Source organism: Panulirus ornatus, chromosome 20 (genome assembly GCF_036320965.1).
Source record: "Panulirus ornatus isolate Po-2019 chromosome 20, ASM3632096v1, whole genome shotgun sequence".
Classification (NCBI taxonomy): Eukaryota; Metazoa; Arthropoda; class Malacostraca; order Decapoda; family Palinuridae; genus Panulirus; species Panulirus ornatus.
In genome coordinates this window covers 76,046,327-76,069,917 of record NC_092243.1, presented here as the reverse complement: position 1 = coordinate 76,069,917, position 23,591 = coordinate 76,046,327, and the positions used below count along the sequence as shown (strand labels likewise).

Genomic DNA, 23,591 nt, shown 5'->3' with positions numbered 1-23,591 from the left:
TATATATGCATATATATATATACCACCCGACACAAACAGCTGCCACCCTATCGTCCAACAAATTCAAGTCTCGATATTTTCACTCTGTCTCCTAAACACTTTATGACTCCTTGTTACCACTTCCCTGTTTACCCCCTTCACCGTTGGTCACATTTGTTCTCTTGTTTTCATTGCACAATCAACCTCATAAAACATTTTATTATCCCTGAAGTATATTGATACTCACCTCAACTCTGATTTGTTTTTGATCGCAATTTCCCCCGTTAGCGAAGCAGCGCCAAGAAACAGAGAAAGACCCATCCACTCGTATATATATATATATATATATATATATATATATATATATATATATATATGTATATATATATATATATATATATATATATATATATATATATATATATATATATATATATATATAGTCATTCTGTATCGCTTACAGTGTTTTCCCTCATTTTTTACGTTCTATGTATTGTGGTTTGTTTATATACATGTTTACGTTTAACATTATTCGTTTTTCGACGTTATTTTTTCCTTTTTGTAGATTCCTTATGATGCCTCTCTGAAGACGAAAGCTTGATTGAAATAGAATGGATGATTTTGAGCACCCACCTAATGATGATAGAACAATACTGAGAATATTAGGGAACGTAAGAAAGAAGATTAATAACTAGATATGCTGTCGTATTCAATTCTATGTGCATTAGAGAAGAACTCATGTGGGTCGAATTGTTTTTCGTTATTTATTTTCATGTCTTCATTTATGTTTTAGTCCAGTGAGATTTATAGACAGCAAAAGTTGATGTAAAACTTGTATTGTTTTTTGTACTTGTGCATTAGAATCATTTCACATTTCTGAGAAGTATATATTCATAAACGTTTGCAAGGAACTTGTTATACTACACAGGATATTTTGAAGAAAATGTATATCTTGATTAGCACGTATTTTATGGCAAATATCAGGATATTTTGATGAAAATTTGTATATGATTAGCACGTATTTTATGGAAAATATTAACATATTTGGTGTTAGAATGAAGAGCCTTATGGTCTCTGGATCCCAGTCGAATGGGAGAGTCACCTGACCCAAGCGAGACCTTGGTAGTCCCATGTATACCACACACACAACTAGTGGATCAAATATGCTTAAAGTCTTCACTATCGAGGACGTTCCACATCAGCCAAAGATATAACCCCAGTAGATGAAGCTAAAGAGAACGAAAAGGATGAAGACGCTGGACTGGGATATAGCAATGAGGTATCTGGTATTCTTGTTGAGTCCTGGATGACTCTTGAAGAGGGATATGGAGGGGGTGATCTCTTTCGCGAGTGGCATCACCTTCGTCGGTATGGAGAGGGGCGAGGACCCCGTCATCCCGGGTGTGATGTCGACCAGGGAGTTGTCGATGATGACGTGGAAGATGATGATCAAGAAGCTCATCACGATGCAGAAGAGGAGCCACACGTCCACCATCTTGAAGTATGAGGTCTTGGGCAGCGATTCTGAGACCTGGTGTTGAGGGAGAGGCGGTGGTGATGAGATTGTAGGAGTGGCTAGAGATAAGGCGCTCATTTACTTTACTGGTGTATTCGCTTCCAGGAACTGCAGTTCTTGCAGCAGTGGAAACCAAACACATTGGCAAAAATCGTCAAAATACACTGCCCCATCCCTTCTCCATACTATGATAAATGTTCAGGCTAGGTCAAAAGACATTCTCTCTACAAATATTGAATATGTCACGTACGGAGAGTATTTGCCTCGTATAGCGTGATTACCTGTGCAAACAGTGTAGCCATCACGAGCAGCGAGGTCAGAGTTGTCATGACCCGGACCTCGAAGATGTGTGGACGGAAGAAGAGGCTCACGTAGCTGATCACTAGCAGGATCAGGGAGGGTATGTAGATATTTAGGATCGCATAACCGGAGCGCCGTTGGAGCGGAATCCTGACCCTCATTTCACTATACTTTCTCTTGTTGTTATACAGGATTTTGAGCTGTCCAAGCTGTAAAGGAGATGATAGATTTAAGAAGTGGTTACTGAAAACTAAAATCCGAAGAAAACATCGTAATTTGTATGTCATGAGTGCTTCAGACCTTCAGTAAGTGATTTAACAATGACTCGCATGTACCTGGTACTCCAGCAGAAGCTCACTACCGTAGTAGGCAGCGGAGGTGGCCACATCGTCCAACATGAGGTAGTTCTTAGAGGCCGAGAGCATCCGGAGGTGCATGTCACAGTGCTGCTCGTCGAACGGGTACAGCACCAGGTTGAAGTCACAGACGAAGGTGGTGCTGTACATCCTCGTGATGGTCAGAGGGTTCTCATCGCCAGAGAACAGCTCCACTGTCCAGGGAAAAGATAGAACATGAAGGTCTATGATATGGTTATCTGCCAGAGTACAGGAATAGTGTCTTAAAGTCCCAGTTTATACAGATAAAGGCACGATGTTGAAGCAGAAGGCTTGTCCCCACACGCCGCTTCTGTCGTCAGTTCTGTCAGGTGGAAAATAACTAAGGAGGACAACCGTGTGGTATTCAGAGAGTATAATGACGTGGAAATATTATAGGAAAATGCGAGTAGAATATATGATTTAATTTCAACCGGACACTCGGAGTAAGAGGGATTTTAGTTGCTACTTTGTAAAGGAAAAAGAGTTGGAAAATATGGATAACGTTTTCCTTCAACATGCTTATTCGTAGATAATGTCATTCAGGTGCTCGTCTAGCCATATCGTAAAAGTATTGATAATCTTTGCTTTGACAGTATCTAATGTATGTTTATTTCCATGCAAGTGGAACCTCAGACTGCTATTAGATTACATCTTCAAGTAACTTCATGCCGTTATTTCTGGTCAGTTAATCGTTCTGAGATGAGTAAATAATCGTATTTTGAAAATGAAGAATGACTGGAGCTGTTTTATGGTACACCAAATAGTCGCGCTGAGCCTATCTTGATACTGTTCATTGTTTATCTTTCCATGTCAGTTGCAATGCAGTATAATCTAATCTTTCTTGAAAATCTCTTATGAAATCTTTCTTATAAAGCTTTCTATCCTTAACCAGGCCTCACAAACCTTTCCATGCTTTTCCTCAGACGCTTCACATGCTTTGGCTCAATTCACTGACAACACGTCGACCACAGCATACCTTGATCATCCCAGTTCTCTCAATCCCGCGCACGCATTTCACCCTTCTGCATGTTCAGACCCCGATCGCTCAAGTTCCTTTTCACTCCATCCTTCCATATCCAGTTGGTCCCCCCGTTCTACTTGTTCCCTCCACTTCTGACAAATATCTTTGTCAACCATTATACACTCATTCTCTTCGTATGTTCAGTCCATTTCAGCACACCCTCTTCTGCTCACTCAGGCACTCTCTTTTTCGTACATCTTTCTTACCTTTCCATTTCTTACGCGATCAAACCACCTCACACCACAAAGTGTCCTCAAACATTTCATTTCGAACACATCCATCCTCCTCCGCACGGCCTTATCTAAAACACATGCCTTGCATTCGTATTATCTCTTGATGGTCTCAGTACTAATATTTCTTTGCCTCAGAATCTAAGGAAGCTGTCTGTTGTTCATGTTTACGATGTGAATGTACTCATTCTTTCGCTGTACTCTAAATTGTAGTCATAGGTATGGAATATATTGAGCATCACTGCCACCATATTTGAAACGACTATCCAATTCTGAATTCTGTGCTCATGTTCTGCGAACAGGTTTCGAATCTTGGGCTACGATGCGGAGGGCCGACTTAAACTAGATCCGTATTGGGATTGACCGCAGGTCCAGCACAACGAAAACTCAGTTTGAAAAAACTGCGTGATCATAACCAATACGAAAAGCTCAAAGATCAAAACAGAAATCTCTTGTATTTGGAGGAAGATTGAAATATGTACCAGGTTTATAGTACTGATTAGTGCTAAGTTATGATTTACTAGCAGGACTGTGGGTGTATGGCTAAGAACCTTTCTCCTCACAACTTGGCCCATTCTAAGATATTGAACAATATTTTCTTTAGCTTGGCATATGTTGCTACTTGCCGTTTAAAGAGAGTTTACTCAGTAATTAAAGACATGAAGTCTACCTGTATATTCCCTAAAGAAAAAATAAAGATAGCTTAACTGTACACCACAAGATGATGTCTTACCTTCCCCAGGGGCGCTGCCGTCCCTTCCTGAAGGTGGCAGCAGCCGCTTGAGGTATAACGATGTGTCGACATCCACCGTTGTGTGCTGGTGTCCGTCTGTGTTGATGAACCCGATGATGGGAGACCATAGCTCCATCATGCCATTGAGGGGCACCTTGTTGAGGCTGTCGTTAGTCTTCAGGTTGCGGAAGGTGAGGCGGTTATCGAACCAAGTCATCTGAATTTCGAATGACAGCTGCATCGTCATTTCTGTTGTGTAGATGGCAGCGGACTCTATGTTAATCAGGAGGGTTACAGGCAAACTGTCGGTGTCTTTTCCATCACTAAGTCTTGGTGGCAGATCCTTCTTGTAGTCCTCGGGCTTGCTGACCAGTTCACAGTCAACCTCGTCGCTACGGTCAAGACAGTCGTACTTGAGGTCACAGCGTTGCTCGAGGGGGATACATGTGGCATCATCACAAGTGTAGCTGTCGGATGGACATGGCGTCAGGAGAAGCGTTCGTACACCTCCTACTTGGTCACAAACTGTTGTTTCGAGGTGCCAGACACGGCGTCCCATGGGCATTCCGAAAGGCGCATTGATATCCATTCTAGCCAAAGTTTTGTTCTTCACCGCGTTGATCCACAACCATTCCTCTCCCTCCTTATAGATGGTGTACTCACCGTATCCCCTGAAAATAAGACCACCAACTTCTTCTTGATAGGCAGTAAGGTAGACATTCCTTAACTCGAACTCACAGGTCCCAAGAAAGGAGAAGAGCTGCAGGTCGGTAAACTCACACACAGCACATCTACGGTTGGTGAGGCAGTTAATGTCATCTACGCCATCGTTTTTAATGGCGGCGCAGTTCTCATAAAACATTCCATTTGGTTCCCCGTCGTTCCAGGCGGGCGTTGGTGCAAGGGCGTTATCGTAGTGGGTGACCCAAGTTCCCTCGTCGTTGATGTCATTGATGGAGGCCCAGAAGTGGTGATTGCACGCGAGCGAATCTTTAGACCAAATCTCGGCGCAGAGTTTGGGCCAAAACTGTGCCTGTTCCATAGTTAGTGGAAGAGGTAGGTGACTACCCAGGGCCTCGCAGATGTAGTATGCTGGGGCTTGTGCCATCATCGGGAACCAAAAGTAGATCGAGTCCGCTCTTTTTTGGCAAAAGTGCTGGAGAGGTACGTCGTATTCCGTGAGATTGGAGAGCTTCCAGCCGCCCTCCCAGGAGGCGTAATTACCCTGAGGGTCGGTCTTGCAGGCAGCCATATCGGCTATTGTGTCTGCGGTCAGCACATTGTCCCAGATGTTGACCTGCAGATATAAACGATAAATTGTGTGACAAACGTCGGCACTACCGTCTCTTGCTATTAGGAGGAGCCCCTTCACTCAGAGTACCCACTTCAGTTAATATTCTGTATCTTTCATTATAAACTCCGTTGTCCGTTTTAACTTGATTTACTTAGGTGAAAAAAAGAGAATCTCTGATGATGGGTATAGCACCACCGGCCAAGGTTCTGAACGGTTTCTGGCTATCCCAAAACTACTGTCAGATGACTGGGGCCCACCTCACTTCAACCGACACTAATCCGAGACCTGCCTCTCTTTTTCCATATCTGCATCATTCGTAGTTTCAGAACCATCCTCGTCTCGTGAACACCATATGTCTACCTCATTTAATTTGTTACCCGGTCATATAGGACTGCTCCTCTTCATTATCAAATCTCTAACTAAAGTGTTCAACATCGTTTAAGCTCCGAGGGTTTAGTTGGTGCTTACTGTAATACAAAAAACATCTATTGCTTGTCTTATGGACCTTGAGGATCTTCAAGAGGACCCCATCTAGCTCAAAATTACTATAATCTTACATACTTTGCTCTTTGTTTTGCGTATTTTTCTTTCAAAAAGCGTACTCTATTTACATCCAGGTGCTGAACATTTCTGCTGAAGATTTCAGTGCGCATGAGAAAGATTGGCTTCGCTTTGCTCGGGATGATCCCAGTGGAGTCAAGGCCCTTTCTTATTCCACCCCTAACGATCTGGAAGAGTAAATTAAACATGCTACGAAAGTTCCTGATCATCACGATTACTCCTCTAAGCCTTCTGACTAGATTCATTATTTGTCTCAGTCTTTCAACCACAGTCAGTTCCATCTAAGAACGTTCAACCCCTGTCCGCTTCTCAACACGCCGACGCTTGTACATTGAGAGTACTCGGTGGTCTTCCTTTCACACGAGTGTTTTGCTGTTTTTCCTTAGAACCAGTTATGCCTCGCTTTTTGGGATGACTCAGTTTGTGATGACAGTTTAATGTTTTTTTTTTTTTTATTCAGTCTACACTCGCTGTCAGGGTGTGATTGCTGTAAGAGCGTATTGGGCTTTGAAAGTTTTTCCTTCAGAAACCCTTCCCTACCCATTGCTGGAATCCCTCTTCGTGATGGGAAGGATATCATTGATTGTGCTTTGGTAACAAATATGTGTCAGTTAGCAAAACCAGTCTTTTGATGTGAATGGCATGGATATTTCCTCACTGAAAAACATTTCTAATTTCGGAGGAACAGGAAAACATTATCTAATCATTACAGGTTATTTAAAGACAGTGATGCTTATCATGCCAGCCAAAGAAAACTGAATCATCTTAATGAGAGATTTCTGAAGGTTGTCATTGGATCTAAAGATTTCCTCCGAGTTTCCTTCATCCATAATTAGTTGAATGATATTTGCATTCATTAATGCTTTCAGTCCAGACCATCGTGGTATACCTTGCCCACTGTGTTTTCACAAGGTAGGGTATGGTGTAGCTCTCTAGAATGTCTGTCTTACTGGTCACATTAGGGGAATGACAATACTATTGGAAGTATGTATGTCATCTTGACACTAAAGGAATCCCATCTCCCTCCCTCCTCTTTTTTGAAGGAAACCCTGTCATATTGCTTCCTGGACACATAGCAAGAGTGACCTCTGACAATCATGGTATGGAAATGGGACTTCAAGCTTATGTCACTGAAACTCGTACAGACACCAATTCAAGAAATGAAGCTAAGTAAATAGTCTGGTTCTCTCTATTTTAGCAGTTTTGAGAGATTTCGACATTTTTTTTTACATTCGGATGAAAGAATAACTAATTTTAGAATTTTGAATACCGTATCCTATAGCTATATCACTTTTTGTAATAAAACATTGAAAATATCGAGGCACTGAAAAAGATAGTAACAGAAAATTTGAGTGCAATGTGCCCATATTTGTTACTCTCAGGATGGTGCCAGGATATCGAGGAAGGGAAGTCGAAAGCAATGAAATGTGGAGAGATTGAAAAACAGGATGTGAAATAAATGAGTAAAACAGGTAAATAACCAAAATGATTACTCGTGTATGACAGCTGTGAAAATCATTCAGTTAAATGGATCACCCTTAACATATACCTCAGTTAAAGGGAGCTATTTCTCAATGACTGGTACAAAATGATGATAAAGAAAGCCTCTGAGACGAAAATCCAAACACTATCAGTGGGAAAAGAATAACAAAGAAAACTGAAGGCAAAAGAGTGAGTAAAAATACTATGAGTATAACAATTGACAGCCCGAGATCCCTAATAGAGTAAGAAACTATTGTGGATAAGAAAAGGCGTTCAAATATTGCGTTTCTTCTTCAACAGGCATGTTTGTAACTTTGTCGACTGAGGGTTGGTTGTTCTATGTAGACCCATGGCCACTTTGTGGAGAAGATACTTGCCACCTGCGGTTGCAATATTGCTGTTATACCTGATCTGATGAAATGCCAAGAATATGAGTCTCAAGGTCATATATGAAATACATGATAATGAAGAAATAAGTGTTTGGGAAATCTTATTCTATTCAGTATGAATAGACTGATGAGCCTCGTAGAGGAAGCCATTATATACAAGTTTATGATGATAGGTTTTGATTTTCATATACCTCTTCAGGCAGAGTTTGAGTATATGATTCTGTGTACGTGGGTCAAAGTCTTGTACACCTTTTTCATGTTAGAGAGCTCTGAATATATTACGTTCTAGTTCCGTGTAGTATCCATGAAGTCCATTCACATCGTTTTCCAGAATCACATTCTGCCTTTATTTCTAGTGAGAATCACAATAAAGTTATTCTTCGTAAAGTCAAGCTACCATAACGAGGTGTGATGATTTGACTTGTTCAGCTAGTATATCTTTCTGGTCCATGACAAAAGGTATCTCCATTAATTTTACTGTTCAACCTTTCCTCCTGTTTTCCCACCTGCTCAACCCTTAGTTAACTGTTGATAAAGCCATTCTGAAAATTCGTCGTCGACTGTGGAATCGTCATACTACAATATGTTGAGACATCGTGACTTAGAGGAGACCTGCCCCAGTATGTGACAACACCTACAACTGCAGGAACATTTACGAAGGGAGAGCCAAAGATATAGATGTCTCAGAGAGGGAAATCTATCGTAACCCCATCCGTAACCCCTATGTCGTCTTCCTGAAATTCTCTTGCTTGTTACATATCCTGACTTACATAGAATTGGGTTTTACGTTACATATCCTAACCTACATAGAATTGAGTTTTACGTCGGTATATCAAGGTTTTATTACTAATACAAAACGCATGATTCTGGTGGATGCCCAATCGAACTCCAAGCAGTGTTAGAGATCTAGTATGATCCTCCCTGTATTTGATCGAGTCTATATATAACCAAGTGACTTTGTTGGTGTCTTAAGAACCTACCTGCGACAGAGCTCCGCTGAAGGATTGGTATAGTTCATCCGACTGGCCAAGACGAAGGTCGTTGCCGTAGACCGGACGACCCACGTCGTAGGTCAGCTCGTAGACCAGCTCTCCGTTGATGTAGGTGTTGTAAAGGTGCTTCAGGTGGTCGTAGGTGAAGCACAGGTGGTACCATCTGGGACAGGTGAAGGTAGGGGACACCTGGTATTAGAGATTATGACGAGAGATAATGGGGAAGGTTGGATGGAAAGGGAGGAGGCGAAAGACTTTAGATATGGTTTTCTGTGTAGAGTCTACCCATATACAAGAACTGGGGGTTGAGATACCTTCTTTCCTCATACATCGAAGCTGTAAAGTTCTCCTTCCTTATCTTCTCTTTTAACGTTCGACTTTCTAAAGAATGATACAGAAATATCAATCAATGCTTTACCTTATTATTTTGATGAAGCCAATTTTAACATTTTTAATTGACACGGCTTCCAATGGGGCACATTTTAATCATGCCACATTATTATTATGTAGTCTAGAAATACGTTTTCAGTGGTCCAGGGGCACCTTCAGTTTCAAAGCTGCGCTACGTTCAGTATCAGGGACAAGATGAGCGCCTCTGAAATAAGTTCTTTGATGGAACTATACTCCTTTTCATTAACTCGTGAAGGTGCTGTCTCAAAGTTCCTTAATATATTCATTACAGTGCTGCATAGTGCAGAGGTTCTAAACTATAATCTGGTACCATCCACAATGTGAACTGGGTACAGATGAATCTATAAGTTCGAAGCGAAAGACTCAAATATATTTTTGAACCAATAGATGGCTCATCACTGCGTTTATGAGAGATGGCGAAGGCAGAAAGAGACATTGAAAGAAGAGGGGGAGATTGTGTGGAGTTGAAAATGACGTGAAATATCCTCCATCCTGATAACATTAACATTATTTTCGTGTTGATTACAGAAATATAGCTATTATAGCATTACTATCAGTAATAAATCTTGCCTGCACGCAAGGAAGCGGATTCATTGCTACTGTGTCAGTAACGAATGGCCGACATTCATGTCGCGTAGTCACGAAAGAAAAGAGCCATTGAAAGACGTCTTACCTACCAGGTGTTAAGATATCGTAATCTATTATAAAATTGTGGTCGCTTTGGGTTAGTCTTTACTTTCACTGAATTGAGGTTTTGCTGCCTTTTAGTTCACGTGTAATCAAACGGCTGAGCTCATTGTGTCCTTAACTTAGTCATTCTGTATGAGTCCGGTAGTTTTGAAACGCCCCGCCCACCTCTACTTTAATATAACGACACACCAAACAAGAGATAACTCTGGTGTTTCTAGTGTTGGAGTAAGGCTGCTTGAAGCAGTGAAGAGCTTTGAGAGAGTAAGGCTTGTGTGCGAGTAAGCTGAGAGGACAATGAGTTGTTTCAGGTGAGGATGGGTCTACGGTAAGGTTGTATGATGTCACCGTTGCTGTTTAATTTTCTTATAGATGGGTTGTTGAGGGTGTTTACTGATGACAACAATGGTGGTGCCAGATTCGAGTGAGAAACTGCAGAAAATGGCACCCAAGTTTGGAAGAGTATGTGAAAGGAGAAAACCGAGAAGGAATCTGAATAAATATCAAGGCTGTTGGGTTTAGCAGTGCAGGGAGATAGGTTAGCCAGAGTGTGAGTCTGAATGAAAACATGTGAAGGAAATGGATATGGCAGCACATGGAACCATGGAAGCTGAAGTGAGGCATAAGGTGGATGAGGGGCAAACGTCATAGGAGCGCTGGGGTATGTGGGGAAAGAGAGAACCCTGTCTTAAGGATAAAGATGACCTATGTTTGATTTTGGATGCGAATTGTTGGACTTAAAGGATAATGTACAAGAAGAGGGTGGATGTGGTTGAAATGAGATGTATGGGGAACGATATGTGAAATGAGAAGGGTTGATGGAATAGGAAATGATAGGGTAAAAGAAAGGTGCTATAGTAAGAGGAGAATGTATGAGGGTACTGAAAAAGGTGTACTGAAATGGTTTGGATATATGGACAAGATGACTAATAGAGTATGTTTGTCAGAAGTATGGGTAACAAAGAAAACAAATAAGGTTGGAGAAAGACAGCTGAATGATAACCATATTCACAAGTAAATAGAACTATGTCCGAAATAGATTTGCAAGGTGATAAGAGATCATATATGAGTGAAGAGCCGTGCATGAGTGAGGGATGAAGGGTAAGAGCTGTACTCACCTGAAGGCTCTGAGTTTTTCCTTGATGAGTTGGAACTGCCAACGATGAGCGATTACAGGCCTCACCCGGTCCAGCCAGAGTTCTGTCGGACACCGTAAGGAGTCACTCTCTGGGCCTGTGTCTCTGTATTACTAGCTTAATCCTACCTTCTCTCCTGCCTTTGATTTCTCCCCTTAATATCTCATTCTCTGTTCTATTGTCATCTCATATGTTCCTGCCTTGCACTGTTCTCGAGCTCCTACTATGTCATACTCTCAGTCTCGTTCATTTTCCTTGATCTCTTACCACGTCAGTCTCATCTGGCTCCTTTACATTCGTTCACTGATCCTTTACCTCTTACTCTCTGGTACTCATCTTTCAAGCCATGGTTCCCTTGATATCAGAATCGGCATTCTTTTTAACTATTCTCAAGCTAATTATATATCATTCCTATGGACATTAGTTATTATTTATGGTTCCCTTATACCTCATTATTTTATCTTCATCGTTTGCAATTTTTTATTTCATTCCCTTGTATCCATACATCTTTCGTTCCCACATTTTGCAATTGCCCGCGTTTATTCCTGGTTTTTTTGTTTTTCTTTTATGTCGTTCTTTGGCACCTTCACAACTTAGTAACTTATATCTCCTCTATTTTATATGTCTAAGTTTTGGATCCACATTCCGAGGTGCTAGACGGATCTGATATGCTGGCGGAAATAATATGTTCAGTGCAAAAAAGAAAATGAGTATTAAAAGAAGAGATGATAAAGTAAATTGTGTTTTAAGTGAAATCATCAGCATTAGAGTGAATTACAGCAGAAGTATAAGAGAAAAGAGAGTTGGCAGTAAAACAGAACCCAGAAGAACACCACCATCGACTTCTGCAGTGGAACTGCCAGAGAGGAGACTATTCACTGGGAAACAGAGAGTTGGGAAACCAGAGGAATTGACTTTAGAAAGCAAACTTTTGTGCCTTACTCTGTTATCTGCTTTTGAGATGTTGAGAGCCATTGGACAAAAGTATGATGAAAGTTCCTGAGAGGAGGACCACAACTGAGACACACATGGGAAAAGGTCACCAGTTTACGTAGCACTTCGAGATCCGTGTTGGTGAACAGAGAGAAGGGAATCTGATTCTAAGAATTCGTGAGAGTTCGGGATAAGAGGAATTTCAGAGAATCGGGAGTTAGAAAAAGTAAGAGCAATGTGGCGAAAGTTGGAGCAATCTCCTTATTTTCTAGGATTAGGCTCCATCAAGACATGCTTCAAGAAAGAAAAAATATGGGATTTGAGACAAACTAAATAGGCGAGCAAGGATCGGAGCTACCACAGAGTTAAGACTCCTTTAGGACTCGAGGAGCAATGCCATCTGACCCACATTAGTTGTCCACCTGGAGGTGGGTTAGTTCTAGGAGGACCCTGCGCGAGGAAAATAGAGGAAATGACATGGATTTAGTGGCATGAGAAGAGGGTGGAGGCTTAGAAGCAGAATCTTCCAAAGATTTTAGAGATATCTCAACTCTTGTAATCCTGTGGGCTTCAAATCTAATTTCGGTCTTTATTGTTTACCTTGTTTTAGATTCTCTTTTCTTCATCATTTTCTAGCCTTCTTATCCCCCACAAATTTGCACTCGCTTCCTGAAACTGCTTATCCCTCATTGCTTCCGTTATTCCATGAATTCCCGGTCGTTCACATCCACATTTTTACATTTTCAGTTTACTTTCAACCTGCGTTTCTTTAACTTTTATGATTCACACATTTTTCATCTACTGCCACCTATTTGTTATTATTTCACGCTACTTTGACTCCTTCGTCTTCCTTTCCCACACTTACCGCCCTTTAGTTGGCAATCCAGATCGTCGACGAGGTCCTGCAGCTGGAGGAAGGTGGCGCGGCTGTGCAAGAAGAAGATCTGGAAGCGGGCGCACAAAGTGAGGGAGTCCATCTTCCAATTGCGGTCCAGCTTGCCCTGGTACTCCGCTACCGTCCACCAACTAGCCGCCCCGTCCTTCTGGAACTCCAGCACCTGGATGCTCTCCGCTCCTGGAAAGAGGAACGGGACAGGTAGTTGGCAATTTCGGGGGCAGGTATTGAGAGATGTTCCTGTTGATTAGGAAGGGTAATGAAGATAAGATGGCGTAGGGAGTGCTCAGGAAGTGGGGAATGGGATCGTACGGAAGAAACGAGAAGAACAAGAGCTCTTAAGAATGTAGGAGACAGGAAACATGATTGGATGATGAGGCGGGAGTCAGCAGAGGGTAAGAACTTGCTTGTTTGTGAGGGTCAGGTACTGAATTGTGGAGAAACTGTACGGTCTGTTGGGTAACAGCAAGACGAGTGTCGCCAGTGTTTCCTTCGATTGCTCTGAACTCTCAATGAAATTATTCCTAAAGAAAATCTTAATGAAATTATTCCTCAGTTCTTTTTCAGTCTTCTATTCATTGTTAGCCAATTCGAAATGAGCCCTAAATATATTGCTTGTGACTATTTGAAAAACTTTTACGTGGGTGAATTCCTGAACAACAGTCAGTCGACTGTACCTAACTGTTAATAATGCATACACACAACACACAATCTCGTATGCCCAGACATATGTTAACAGAGTAAGCGCAAACATGCAAACATAACAACGGCTGAAATAAGTAGACACATTCACTCGGGTAGATGTTGCCACCTGAGCAGTTGCGAATGTTGAGGATACACATCTTACAGATAATACAAATTATCCTCATAAAATACCTCATTTAAGTTGAGGTAGCAACAGGACCATCTTGTTTTATGAGTAACGACGTTAATGGCACATGATAAGATAAAGGGACAAATGGCCCAGCTGGTGCATGAGGGGCGACGTTGATGATAATAAGTGGTGGTTAAAAGGATAGATGGTCCAGCTGTCGCTCCACTTGGGGACTAGGGTTTCAAGGGACAGATGGAGCAGCTGGTGCTCAAAATGAAGGATAGATTTAGTGACAGGTGGTAATGAAAGGGACAGATGGCCCAGCTGGTGCTCTCTCATGACACAGTCATCATCTCACCTTGAACCAGAAGGTAAATCCCCAGCAGTAGCAGCAGCTGGTGCCTCCTGGAAGCTCTCTGGTCCAGCCTCAGGGACACCATCTTGTTGTGGTCCCCAGCCATCAACTGGGTTAGATCTTCCAGAAGTAAGCAAAAGTTATATCAGTATGGGAATCTTGCCACGACACAGGAAGAAAGAAAGACACGTCTTTTGGGACTCCTTCTATGGTAGTACTCTAGGAATACAAGATCCGCTTTATCAGAGAGGTATTTGTTACTCAGTGGTCAAGTTGTTACTAGATAACGATACATAACGATAAAAAAGGTATTCTGCTTTGATCAATATACCATATAAACTAAAGTACAGGCAGTATAGAAGCTGAACCAGAGGTCTTCTTATGCCTACAAAGCCTAAGAGACAGATATCTCAAGATACTGTTTAATCTTCATTCATTCCTGGTCGAGTATAAGTCTGTCGATAAAAAGTCAAAAAGTAAATAATGATTCTTATATTTTTTACTTGTTTTACCGTGGGCAGAATAGATGGATAATATTCAGTTTTTGGCAAATATTGTTAGAAGATCGATCTCTGCCTCAACACAATGTGTTCACATTGTATTTCCATTTCTTAGTAACGGTATACATGTTGACCTTGCAGTCCAACGTGCCTTAACCTCTTGCAAGGTCAGGGCTGAACTGATGTTGACCCCCACCCCCACCTTTGTGCCTTTTTCTCCGGCAAGGTCAGGTCTAAGGTCATGCTGACGTTACCTATCCTCTCGTACCTTTATCTGTGGTAAGGTCTGAGGTCAAGCTAACCCCCCCCCCCCCCCCCCCCACATCCCCTGTCAAGGTTAGGTCTGAGTTGAAGAAGTCACGTTCTGACACTGAAAAACTCCCTTGCAACTTAATTCAGGCCACTGCGGTACCCTTGTGAAGGCCCAGGTGGTTCTGGGAATTGTGAAGAAGACCCAGGTGGGACTGGGACATTTTGAGGACCCAGATGGTTCTGGAAGACTGTGGTGACCAGGGTGGATCTAGGGTGCCGTGAACATCCAGGTTGTTCTGGAAGACTGTGGTGACCAGGGTGGATCTAGGGTGCCGTGAACATCCAAGTTGTTCTGGGACACTGAGAAGAACCAGTTGCTTCTTAAACCTTCAGCAAAATCACGTCTTTTCCCCAGTTCCACCTCAGTTCTCTACCTTCCACTTGCAATGCATTTGTAGGTCTACGTGGTTGTGGTGTTACGAATTGTTGAAACTGGCAACTAGATAGTTTCAGCAGAATACCTATACACCATTTGAGCGTCGTACTGCCTCGTATTTCAACTACGTCGTAGTTTTATTGTGTTCTATTTTCTGCGTCTTGCTGTTGCTTCTTAGCGTTCTTGTGTTAGCCTACAGACACACATAAGTTATATCGTTGTATTTCACTTCGTTATTTTGTTTCACTGAAATGATATACGATCAGCCTATTTACTAAAACATCAATATCAGTGTACGAACAAAATGATTAATATATTGTATGAAAGGAAAATAGTTCAGTAATGTTGTGGGTGAGTGAGTTAGGGCAGGGTCACCCCTTATGTACAACTCTGTGTTTTGGGTGAGTCTGTTGGGCTGAGTCTACACCTTACCTACAACTCACTGTTGTGGGTGAATGAGTTGGGGCAAGTTCACCCCTTACGTACAACTCTTGTGTTGTGGATGAGTGTGTTGGGGCAGGCTCACCCCTGTGTACAACTCAGTGTTGAGTGATTGTGCTGGGCTGGGTCGACACCTTACCAACAACTCAGTGTTGTGGGTGAGTGCGTTGGGCTGGGTCGCGTACATTTCCATCATCAAACGCTAATATGGATTTAAGGTTCATCCGTCTCGTCTGTTCCACTATGGTGGCAAATGGGCTTTGGTTTGGTGTTCATGTAAAGAACAAAAAATAATGTTCTGCATTATGATATTCTTACATATAATAACCTCAACTTAGAAAGAAAAAAAACATACAAACGCAGGATCTAGATTTTCTTTTAAACTAACAACGTATTATCAGCTATTAAAAATCATAACATTGAAGTTATTTATATGACATAAAGTCCACACGATATTACAAATCTATGTTTGTGGATACCCAAAGATATTCCTACAAAACTTTTAGTAGAAAATATGGAAGATTGATATATTAGAATAAAGATACTTGAAGTGCTGTTAATGTAACCATCATTGATAAGTTAAAAAACATATTCACAAAATTTTATTCTATTATCAAGAGTGAAAACTTTCTTCATAAATACATAAGTGGCTTTAAATTGAAGTGCAGTAACGATAATGATAAAAAACATTCACAAAATTTCATTCTATTTTCAAGAGTGAAAACTTTCTTCATAAATACATAAGTGGCTTTAAGTTGAAGTGCATAACGATAATGATAATTACTATTATTATTATTATTATTATTATTATCGTTGGTTATCTGAGGGCCAGCCCTATAATTTGCTGCTGCGGAGGTCAAGGGGATATGTATAACTTCCGATGCCGGTTGATAAAAGTATACAGCAGGTTCTAGGTACGGTGCCGGTTGATCGAGGTATACAGCCGGTTGTTCTAGGTACGGTGCCGGTTGATCGAGGTATACAGCCGGTTGTTCTAGGTACGGTGCCGGTTGATCGAGGTATACAGCCGGTTGTTCTAGGTACGGTGCCGAGTGTTCTTCATATGATGCCGGCTTTTCGACACACGGCGTCGACTGTCCTAAATGCGGTACCGGATGCTCTAGGCACAGTACTGGCCACCCTGGGTACAATACCGGCTGCTCTAGGTGCGGTGCCGGTTGTTCTGATTATGGTGCCGATAGTTGTAGATGCGGTACCGATTAGTTACTTTCGTTTTAGGTTCGATTGTTCCACGTAGATATATCGCCTGTTGCTGTAGATATGGTGCCGGATATTCTAGGTACGGTGCCAATTCCTCTAGTTATGGTGCCGGCTTTTCTAGGTATGGAGCCGGCTGTTCTAAGTATAGTTTAACTGTTCTGGGTAAGATAACGTCTGTTTTAGGTACGACACCGATATTCTGGGCAAGGTATAGGTTGTCTTTACGTCCCATTGGCCCAATTAGGTATGAATATTTTTTTAAAGACAAATCGCTGTAATCAATATAGATTATTGTTAATATTATTATTATCATTATTTTTATTATTGTTATTATTGTTATTATTATTATTGTTATTATTATTATTGTTATTATTATTATTATTATAGTATTGTTATTATTATTATTAGTAGTAGTAATATTCATAAGTTACATTCAAACCTCCATGAATTATTTTTCTAATTAACTGCAAATGTCAATGATTTTTCATTGGAAGGTTAGTAGATGTACCCACCTCACGACAGCAACTTAACCCCACCTCATGTAAGCCAGTATCTCAAGTACAAGCCAACACAAACACCAACAGGCTTCCTCCTCCTACTTCTCCGTTAACGCCAACTTTGGGACTTCTGGAGAGAGCTCAGCGGTCATCCGTGCGTGGATTCTTTATAGACTTCGTATGGGAAGGGTACTGCTTGCAGTCTTGGCTTGGATGAAACCCTGCATCCTCCTGTCTTATATACCAAATCTATCTTCTCTTATTCTTACTCCTGTTGCATCAGGGTGCGTATGGGGCCAAGAAACTCCTACGCTCCTCCGAAAGCCTTCCCTTCATTCATTTCTTTTCTTAATTACTACAAAACTGACCTTCGCAGAATGAAATACACCTTACCAAAAATAATGTTTTCTGGTTGACTACTACTTCTACCGACAAATATATTTGATTCTCAGCCAGAAGCACCTGTAATAACTTTTGTAATTCAATCTTTTCTCCTCTCTTTCGACACATTCATTGTATAGCGAACTCTCCAAATGATACAGCCGCTCCTTTTGGAACCTTATTTTCTTCTAACTCGGGATGATTCCTCCCCATCTCCTCCCACTGAATCTATAACATGTCCTGTATTCTTCTTATGAAGAGTCTTCCAAGTCCCATCCCAGCTCCAGGTGGACAAAACGAATAATCCAGATGGCATATCTCATCGAGTCCTGAAGGAAGCGTACCTCTGAATTAGCACCGTTCCTTGTTTACTTATTTCGCCTTTGTCTAAGGCCTCTGACTTTTCCATCCTTAGAAGTATGCCTTGGTACAACCCACCCCTAAGAAAGGAGACCGCTCTAACTATTGCCCTGTTGCTCTTACTTCTGTTTTCTCTGGATCATTTCAAGGCTGTGTCAGATCATGGAAGAGATCAGAAACTTAGGGATTAGTGTGGTAACGGGGGAAAAGCAAACTAGAAGCAAAGAGAGAGAGTTCTCCTGAAGGTAAAGGGAAAGATGCACCTGAAGAGAAGGAAAAATATTCCATCTGGAAGTAAGAGAGGAGCCACACATATTACTGTGAGGGGTTCCTACCTGAAGATGTGAGGGTGGACCCTGGCCTTAACTGTGGGAGAGAAGAGGACCTACTTAAAAGGTGACGAGCCTACAGGAAAAAGAAAGGATCCACCTAAGGATTAGAGAGGGACTGACTTAGGGGTAAAAGAGAAAATTCCAATTTAGAGGCAAGACAATGGGCTAACTTTAAGAGAGGGTTAGGAAGAGGATTAACTTGAAAGTAAGAGAACCGATCCAGTTGAACATATGTGAGAGGACTCGCTAAGGTAAGAGAAAAGATCTAGGACCATAAGGTGAAACAAGTGTGGCAATCAAGAGGAGCCAGACGAAGGCAAGAAAGAGAACCAAGGTGACTGTAAGACAACACTTGACCTCAAGGTAAAAGTTAAGGTGGAGGTGAAGGTATAAAAGGCGATCCGTGATGGAGGCTGGGAAAGTTATGAAGACCAGAAAGGATCTTCTGTATGGGTGTAAGAAGAGCTGTAGGAAAGTATGAAACATGGGCCACTTTTAGTTCAAAGAAGGGAGGAAGCCTCTTGATATTGTTATACACGACGCGTCTTAAGATCAGATTCAAGCTGACACTTGATTAAGCTGACGAGGATCGACTTAGATTAACATAGTAAAGCCATGTGAAACTATGAAAGAGGAGCCACTTCTAGTTCATAAACGACAGCCAGTACTTTACTTATGACATACGGGCGCCATATGAAGCTAACATACACCATCCGCAGGAGACTAATAGACCACAACTAATCGCAAACAATAAATGAAAATTAAAGTTTCAGTAGTTTAAAACTCACCCGAAACTAAGAACAAAAAGTGTCCCACGTAACGATAATGAACACCGAAACTAAGAAGAAATAGCGTCCCACGTACCAATAACTGTAGGTTAGAGAGAGAGGGAGGACCGACCTGTAGGTACGAGAGAGGAAACTGCTTCAGGTTGAGGCTGCTGCTGCCTTCTGTCACACGGCCCGGGACGAGAGGAACCGCCACAGTTGACGCATGACAACCAACCGTGTCGACTGAACCTGACATTACCCTCGCCCTCTCTTATGTACACCACCACACACACCTCCCTCCCATGATGAGGACCCAAAAAATGAAACCTCTTTCATCCATCTTCTGTCTCTCTCTCTCTCTCTCTCTCTCTCTCTCTCTCTCTCTCTCTCTCTCTCTCTCTCTCTATATATATATATATATATATATAATGGGGTTAGGGGAGAAAGAATACTTCCCACGTATTCCCTGCGTGTCGTAGAAGGCGACTAAAAGGTGAGGGAGCGGGTGGCTGGAAATCCTCCCCTCTCTTTTTTTTTTTTTTTTCCAAAAGAAGGAACAGAGAAGGGTGCCAGGTGAGGATATTCCCTCTAAGGCCCAGTCCTCTGTTCTTAACGCTACCTCGCTAATGCGGGAAATGGCGAATGGTATGAAAGAAAGATATATATATATTATGTATATTGGAAAGGATCACAATTTTGCGCGTGATCAAGATACTCCTATGAGTTCACGGGGAAAATGAAACACGATAAGTTCCCAAGTGCACTTTCGTGTCATAATCACATCATCAGGGGAGACACAAGAGAGAAATGTAAGTCAGTTGATATACAACGAAGAGACGAAGCTAGGACGCCATTTGGTAAACATGTGATTGTCCAAAACATACAACTAGCGTTCATAAACTTATGTTGCAAATTTTATCAACAGTAAAGTTATCTAATTTGTATAGACCGTCACTAATATTTTACTCTTATTTCCTGCGGGAGTCTGGAAACCCTCCACTTTTTATATTTCAATTTCTAAAAGAGGGAACAGAAGGAGATATCAAAATTAACATTGATATTGTTTAGCTTGTTGACTAAATCTACATTCACTAAAGTTCCAGTTGATGACCTTTTAGAATATTTATTTGATGTCTTGGATGATATTCATTTACCTGTTTCAAATTCTAACTTTATTGAACTGATAAAATTATGTATAAAAGACTATGTACTTCAATTTAATGGAGATCATTAAGCTCAAAAATTTGGTATGGCAATGGGTAACCCTCTTTCACCTGTACTAAGTAATCTTTATAGGGGAATTTTTTTGAAACAAAATTACTAAAGGATATCTTACCTTCTAATGCAATTTGGTTTAGGTATGTAGATGATGTTCTTTGTGTTTGGACAACAAATGAAAATTTACAAATTTTTCTCCCTTTACTAAACAATTTAGTACCTTCCATCAAATTTACTATAGAAAATGAAAATAATTATATGTTAAACATTTTTAGATTGCATGATCCATAGACAAGGAAACAAGTTTAAGTTTAGCATATACAGAAAACCCACCAATGTATGCTCATATATCCATTATTACTCATCTCAACATGACAGAGTTAAATTATCATCATTTCAAGCTATGTTCCTTAGGGCATTACTTATTTGCAGTCCACAGTTTATTGATGATGAGTTTGGGAAGATATATTCTATTGTATCTAAGTTAAAGTACCCTAGATCTTTCATTGATAAATCCCTTAAGTTAGCAAAGAAATCATTTTATAGAGTTGAGCCCAAACCTCCCATTGACACCAAAAATCTTTTTTCTCGCTTTTAATAATTTCACTTTGCTTCCCATGTTGCTTAAATCCTTTAATGTAAATGTTGCCTTTAGCAACAATAATACTATAAAGAATACCTTAATCAGGAATTCACCAGAAAATTCTCTTGGACGCTCCTATAAAGTGACTTGTGGAAACTGTGATAAATTTTATGGTGGTCAGACTGGTAAGGATCTTCTGTTAGACTTAAGCAACATAAATATAGTATAAGAACGGGACAAGAATCAAATGCCTTGTTTAATCATGTTAAAAACTATGATCATTGTATTGACTGGAGTAACGCCATCTCAGTTATTAACTATTACCAAGAGAAGTATCATTGAATCTTCTATTATTAAATACACAGAGAATTATAATCTTAATATTAGTGATGGTCTATACAAATTAGATAACTTTATTGTTGATAAGATTTGTAAAATGATAAGTTTGTGAACGCTCGTTGTATGTTTTGGACAATCACATGTTTACCAAATGGCGTCCTAGCTTCGTCTCTTCGATGTATATCAACTGACTGTTATATTTCTCTCTTGTGTCTCCCCTGATGATGTGATTATTACACGAAAGTGCACTTGGGAACTTTTCGTGTTTCATTTCCCCGTGGACTCATAGGAATATCTTGATCACGCGCAAAATTGTGATCCTTTCCAATATATATATATATATATATATATATATATATATATATATATATATATATATATATATATTGAAATATCAATTCGATTGATGTTCAGATTACTTTATTTAACATTTATCTATCTCTACATGTTGCACAGAGACAATCCGCCTCATCAAGGTCAAACAATTCATAAAGTTTTTCAAACCCAACATCAACACACAGACTCGTAGGTCGACCTGTCGCTGCCATGCCGAGGTATACACTGTCCTGGCCGTTAAAAGGAAAGTGGGAGATGCTTTATGGTTATAGAGGGTTGTGTGGGGAAGGTTAACCTGGGCACCGCCGAGATGTGTTTAACTACTTATCGTGTCTTGATTATTCTTTCGTAATGATTTGGTTGAGAATAAGATGTGCTTTATAGTTACCTGGGGACAAATTAATGTTCTTAGTATTGGCAGTTAGTATATTTAATGACGTTCCGGGTGACATAATCAGATGAGGAGTACGATTTAACTGGGTTGTTAAGGTCTACAGGGTGATTGTTTTCATGACAGTGTTTCATGATCGCATTTCTGTGGTCACCTCTGCGCATTGTTATCTGTGGTCTTGTAGGGTCGTGTAAATGTTTCAGTATTATCTTATTTTCAGTAAGATGCTGACGAGTAAGAATCATGTTATGTAGCCGCTACATATGTAGTTTAGCGCCTCCGTTTTGAAGGTGAAGGGGTAAACGTCGACTGTGAGTTACTGTCGTAATACTGATGTAGTACAAGCTCTTTAGAAGTTTACCACCTTCATCTGGGCAGGAGTAATAGTAAACTACATCGGTGGACTGTGGTGGGTTACTGTTGTGTGTGAGGTTGTTTCTCATAGTTTTTCTGTTCTTGTAGTAAATGATGATGTTGATATGATCTTTATGAATATTAAAGGTAATGTTGCTATCTATCATCCCTTCAGACTACGTTCGTCCGTCTAATAGACAGGAGATATCTGGTTTTCGTAGAAGACTCTGTGAACAGTTCCAGCTTGTTGTTGTGTGTGATTAACTAACCAACTTTGGATAACAATTTGTCTCTTTATCAATGATTTTATCAAAACAAGATTTGCTTGACTCTAGTGATTTCTTGGTGGAATAGTTCCCCATGATGAGTAGTTCTTGTAAGCATGACTTAGGTAGGCTCTGATAACAACTTGAAGCGTTATATGGAATGTGTTGTGTGTGCTTCGTGTTGTCAAGTGTTGTGTATGTGATGGAGACAATTACCTTGGTCAAAGGAATAAAACTTAACATCCATATAGCAAGGAGAGAACTTGGTTAATAATAGTGAGTGGATCACAGACTTGGAAACGATTATACGTTGGTGTGAGATACTATAAATCTTTCTCTTGTATAAATATTTTCTTTTCCAGCCATCACAGTGATTAAATGTTTACCTTGTTTGTACCACTTTATACTGGCTCTGGGAATTTATTTACAAGCCTGGATCTGAGACGGTATTTTCAAGAGAATCATTTGCCTAATTCCTGCCTTTAATTAAACAATGAATCTATTCAGTGCAAGATATCAGGTTGTTAATCTAAAATTTACAGACAGAAAACAAGTAAGGAACAGGTTACCCAGCAATTTAATGATGTTATAAACCATTAATTGGGTGCAGGTGATAATGACGAGCTAATTAGTTGGACCAGAAGTTTCTGTTATTAAATTATAAGTTCAGATTATACATTCAGTTAATGAAGGAAAGACTCACACACCTGAACCTAGAGGACTCCTACGAAAGATTTTTGCACATTCACTGTAACCCATAGAATCACCTTAAAACATCCATTTTCAACTCTCACAAAATCACACACATA

At 40.6% G+C, this 23,591-nt stretch overlaps 1 protein-coding gene across 1 annotated transcript; it reads right to left on the bottom strand.

The window, feature by feature from the left end:
* Positions 1–804: 804 nt before the first annotated feature.
* On the bottom strand, positions 805–19,511 carry LOC139755831 (uncharacterized). The gene is made up of 9 exons (XM_071674436.1): positions 19,426–19,511; positions 14,109–14,225; positions 12,907–13,116; positions 11,091–11,172; positions 8,863–9,037; positions 4,157–5,453; positions 2,131–2,345; positions 1,777–2,004; positions 805–1,510 (listed from the first exon to the last, which is right to left on the bottom strand). Exons 2-9 carry the CDS (start codon positions 14,209–14,211, stop codon positions 1,178–1,180), a joined length of 2,643 nt encoding a protein of 880 aa, XP_071530537.1. The 5' UTR covers positions 14,212–14,225; positions 19,426–19,511; the 3' UTR covers positions 805–1,177.
* Positions 19,512–23,591: the final 4,080 nt, after the last annotated feature.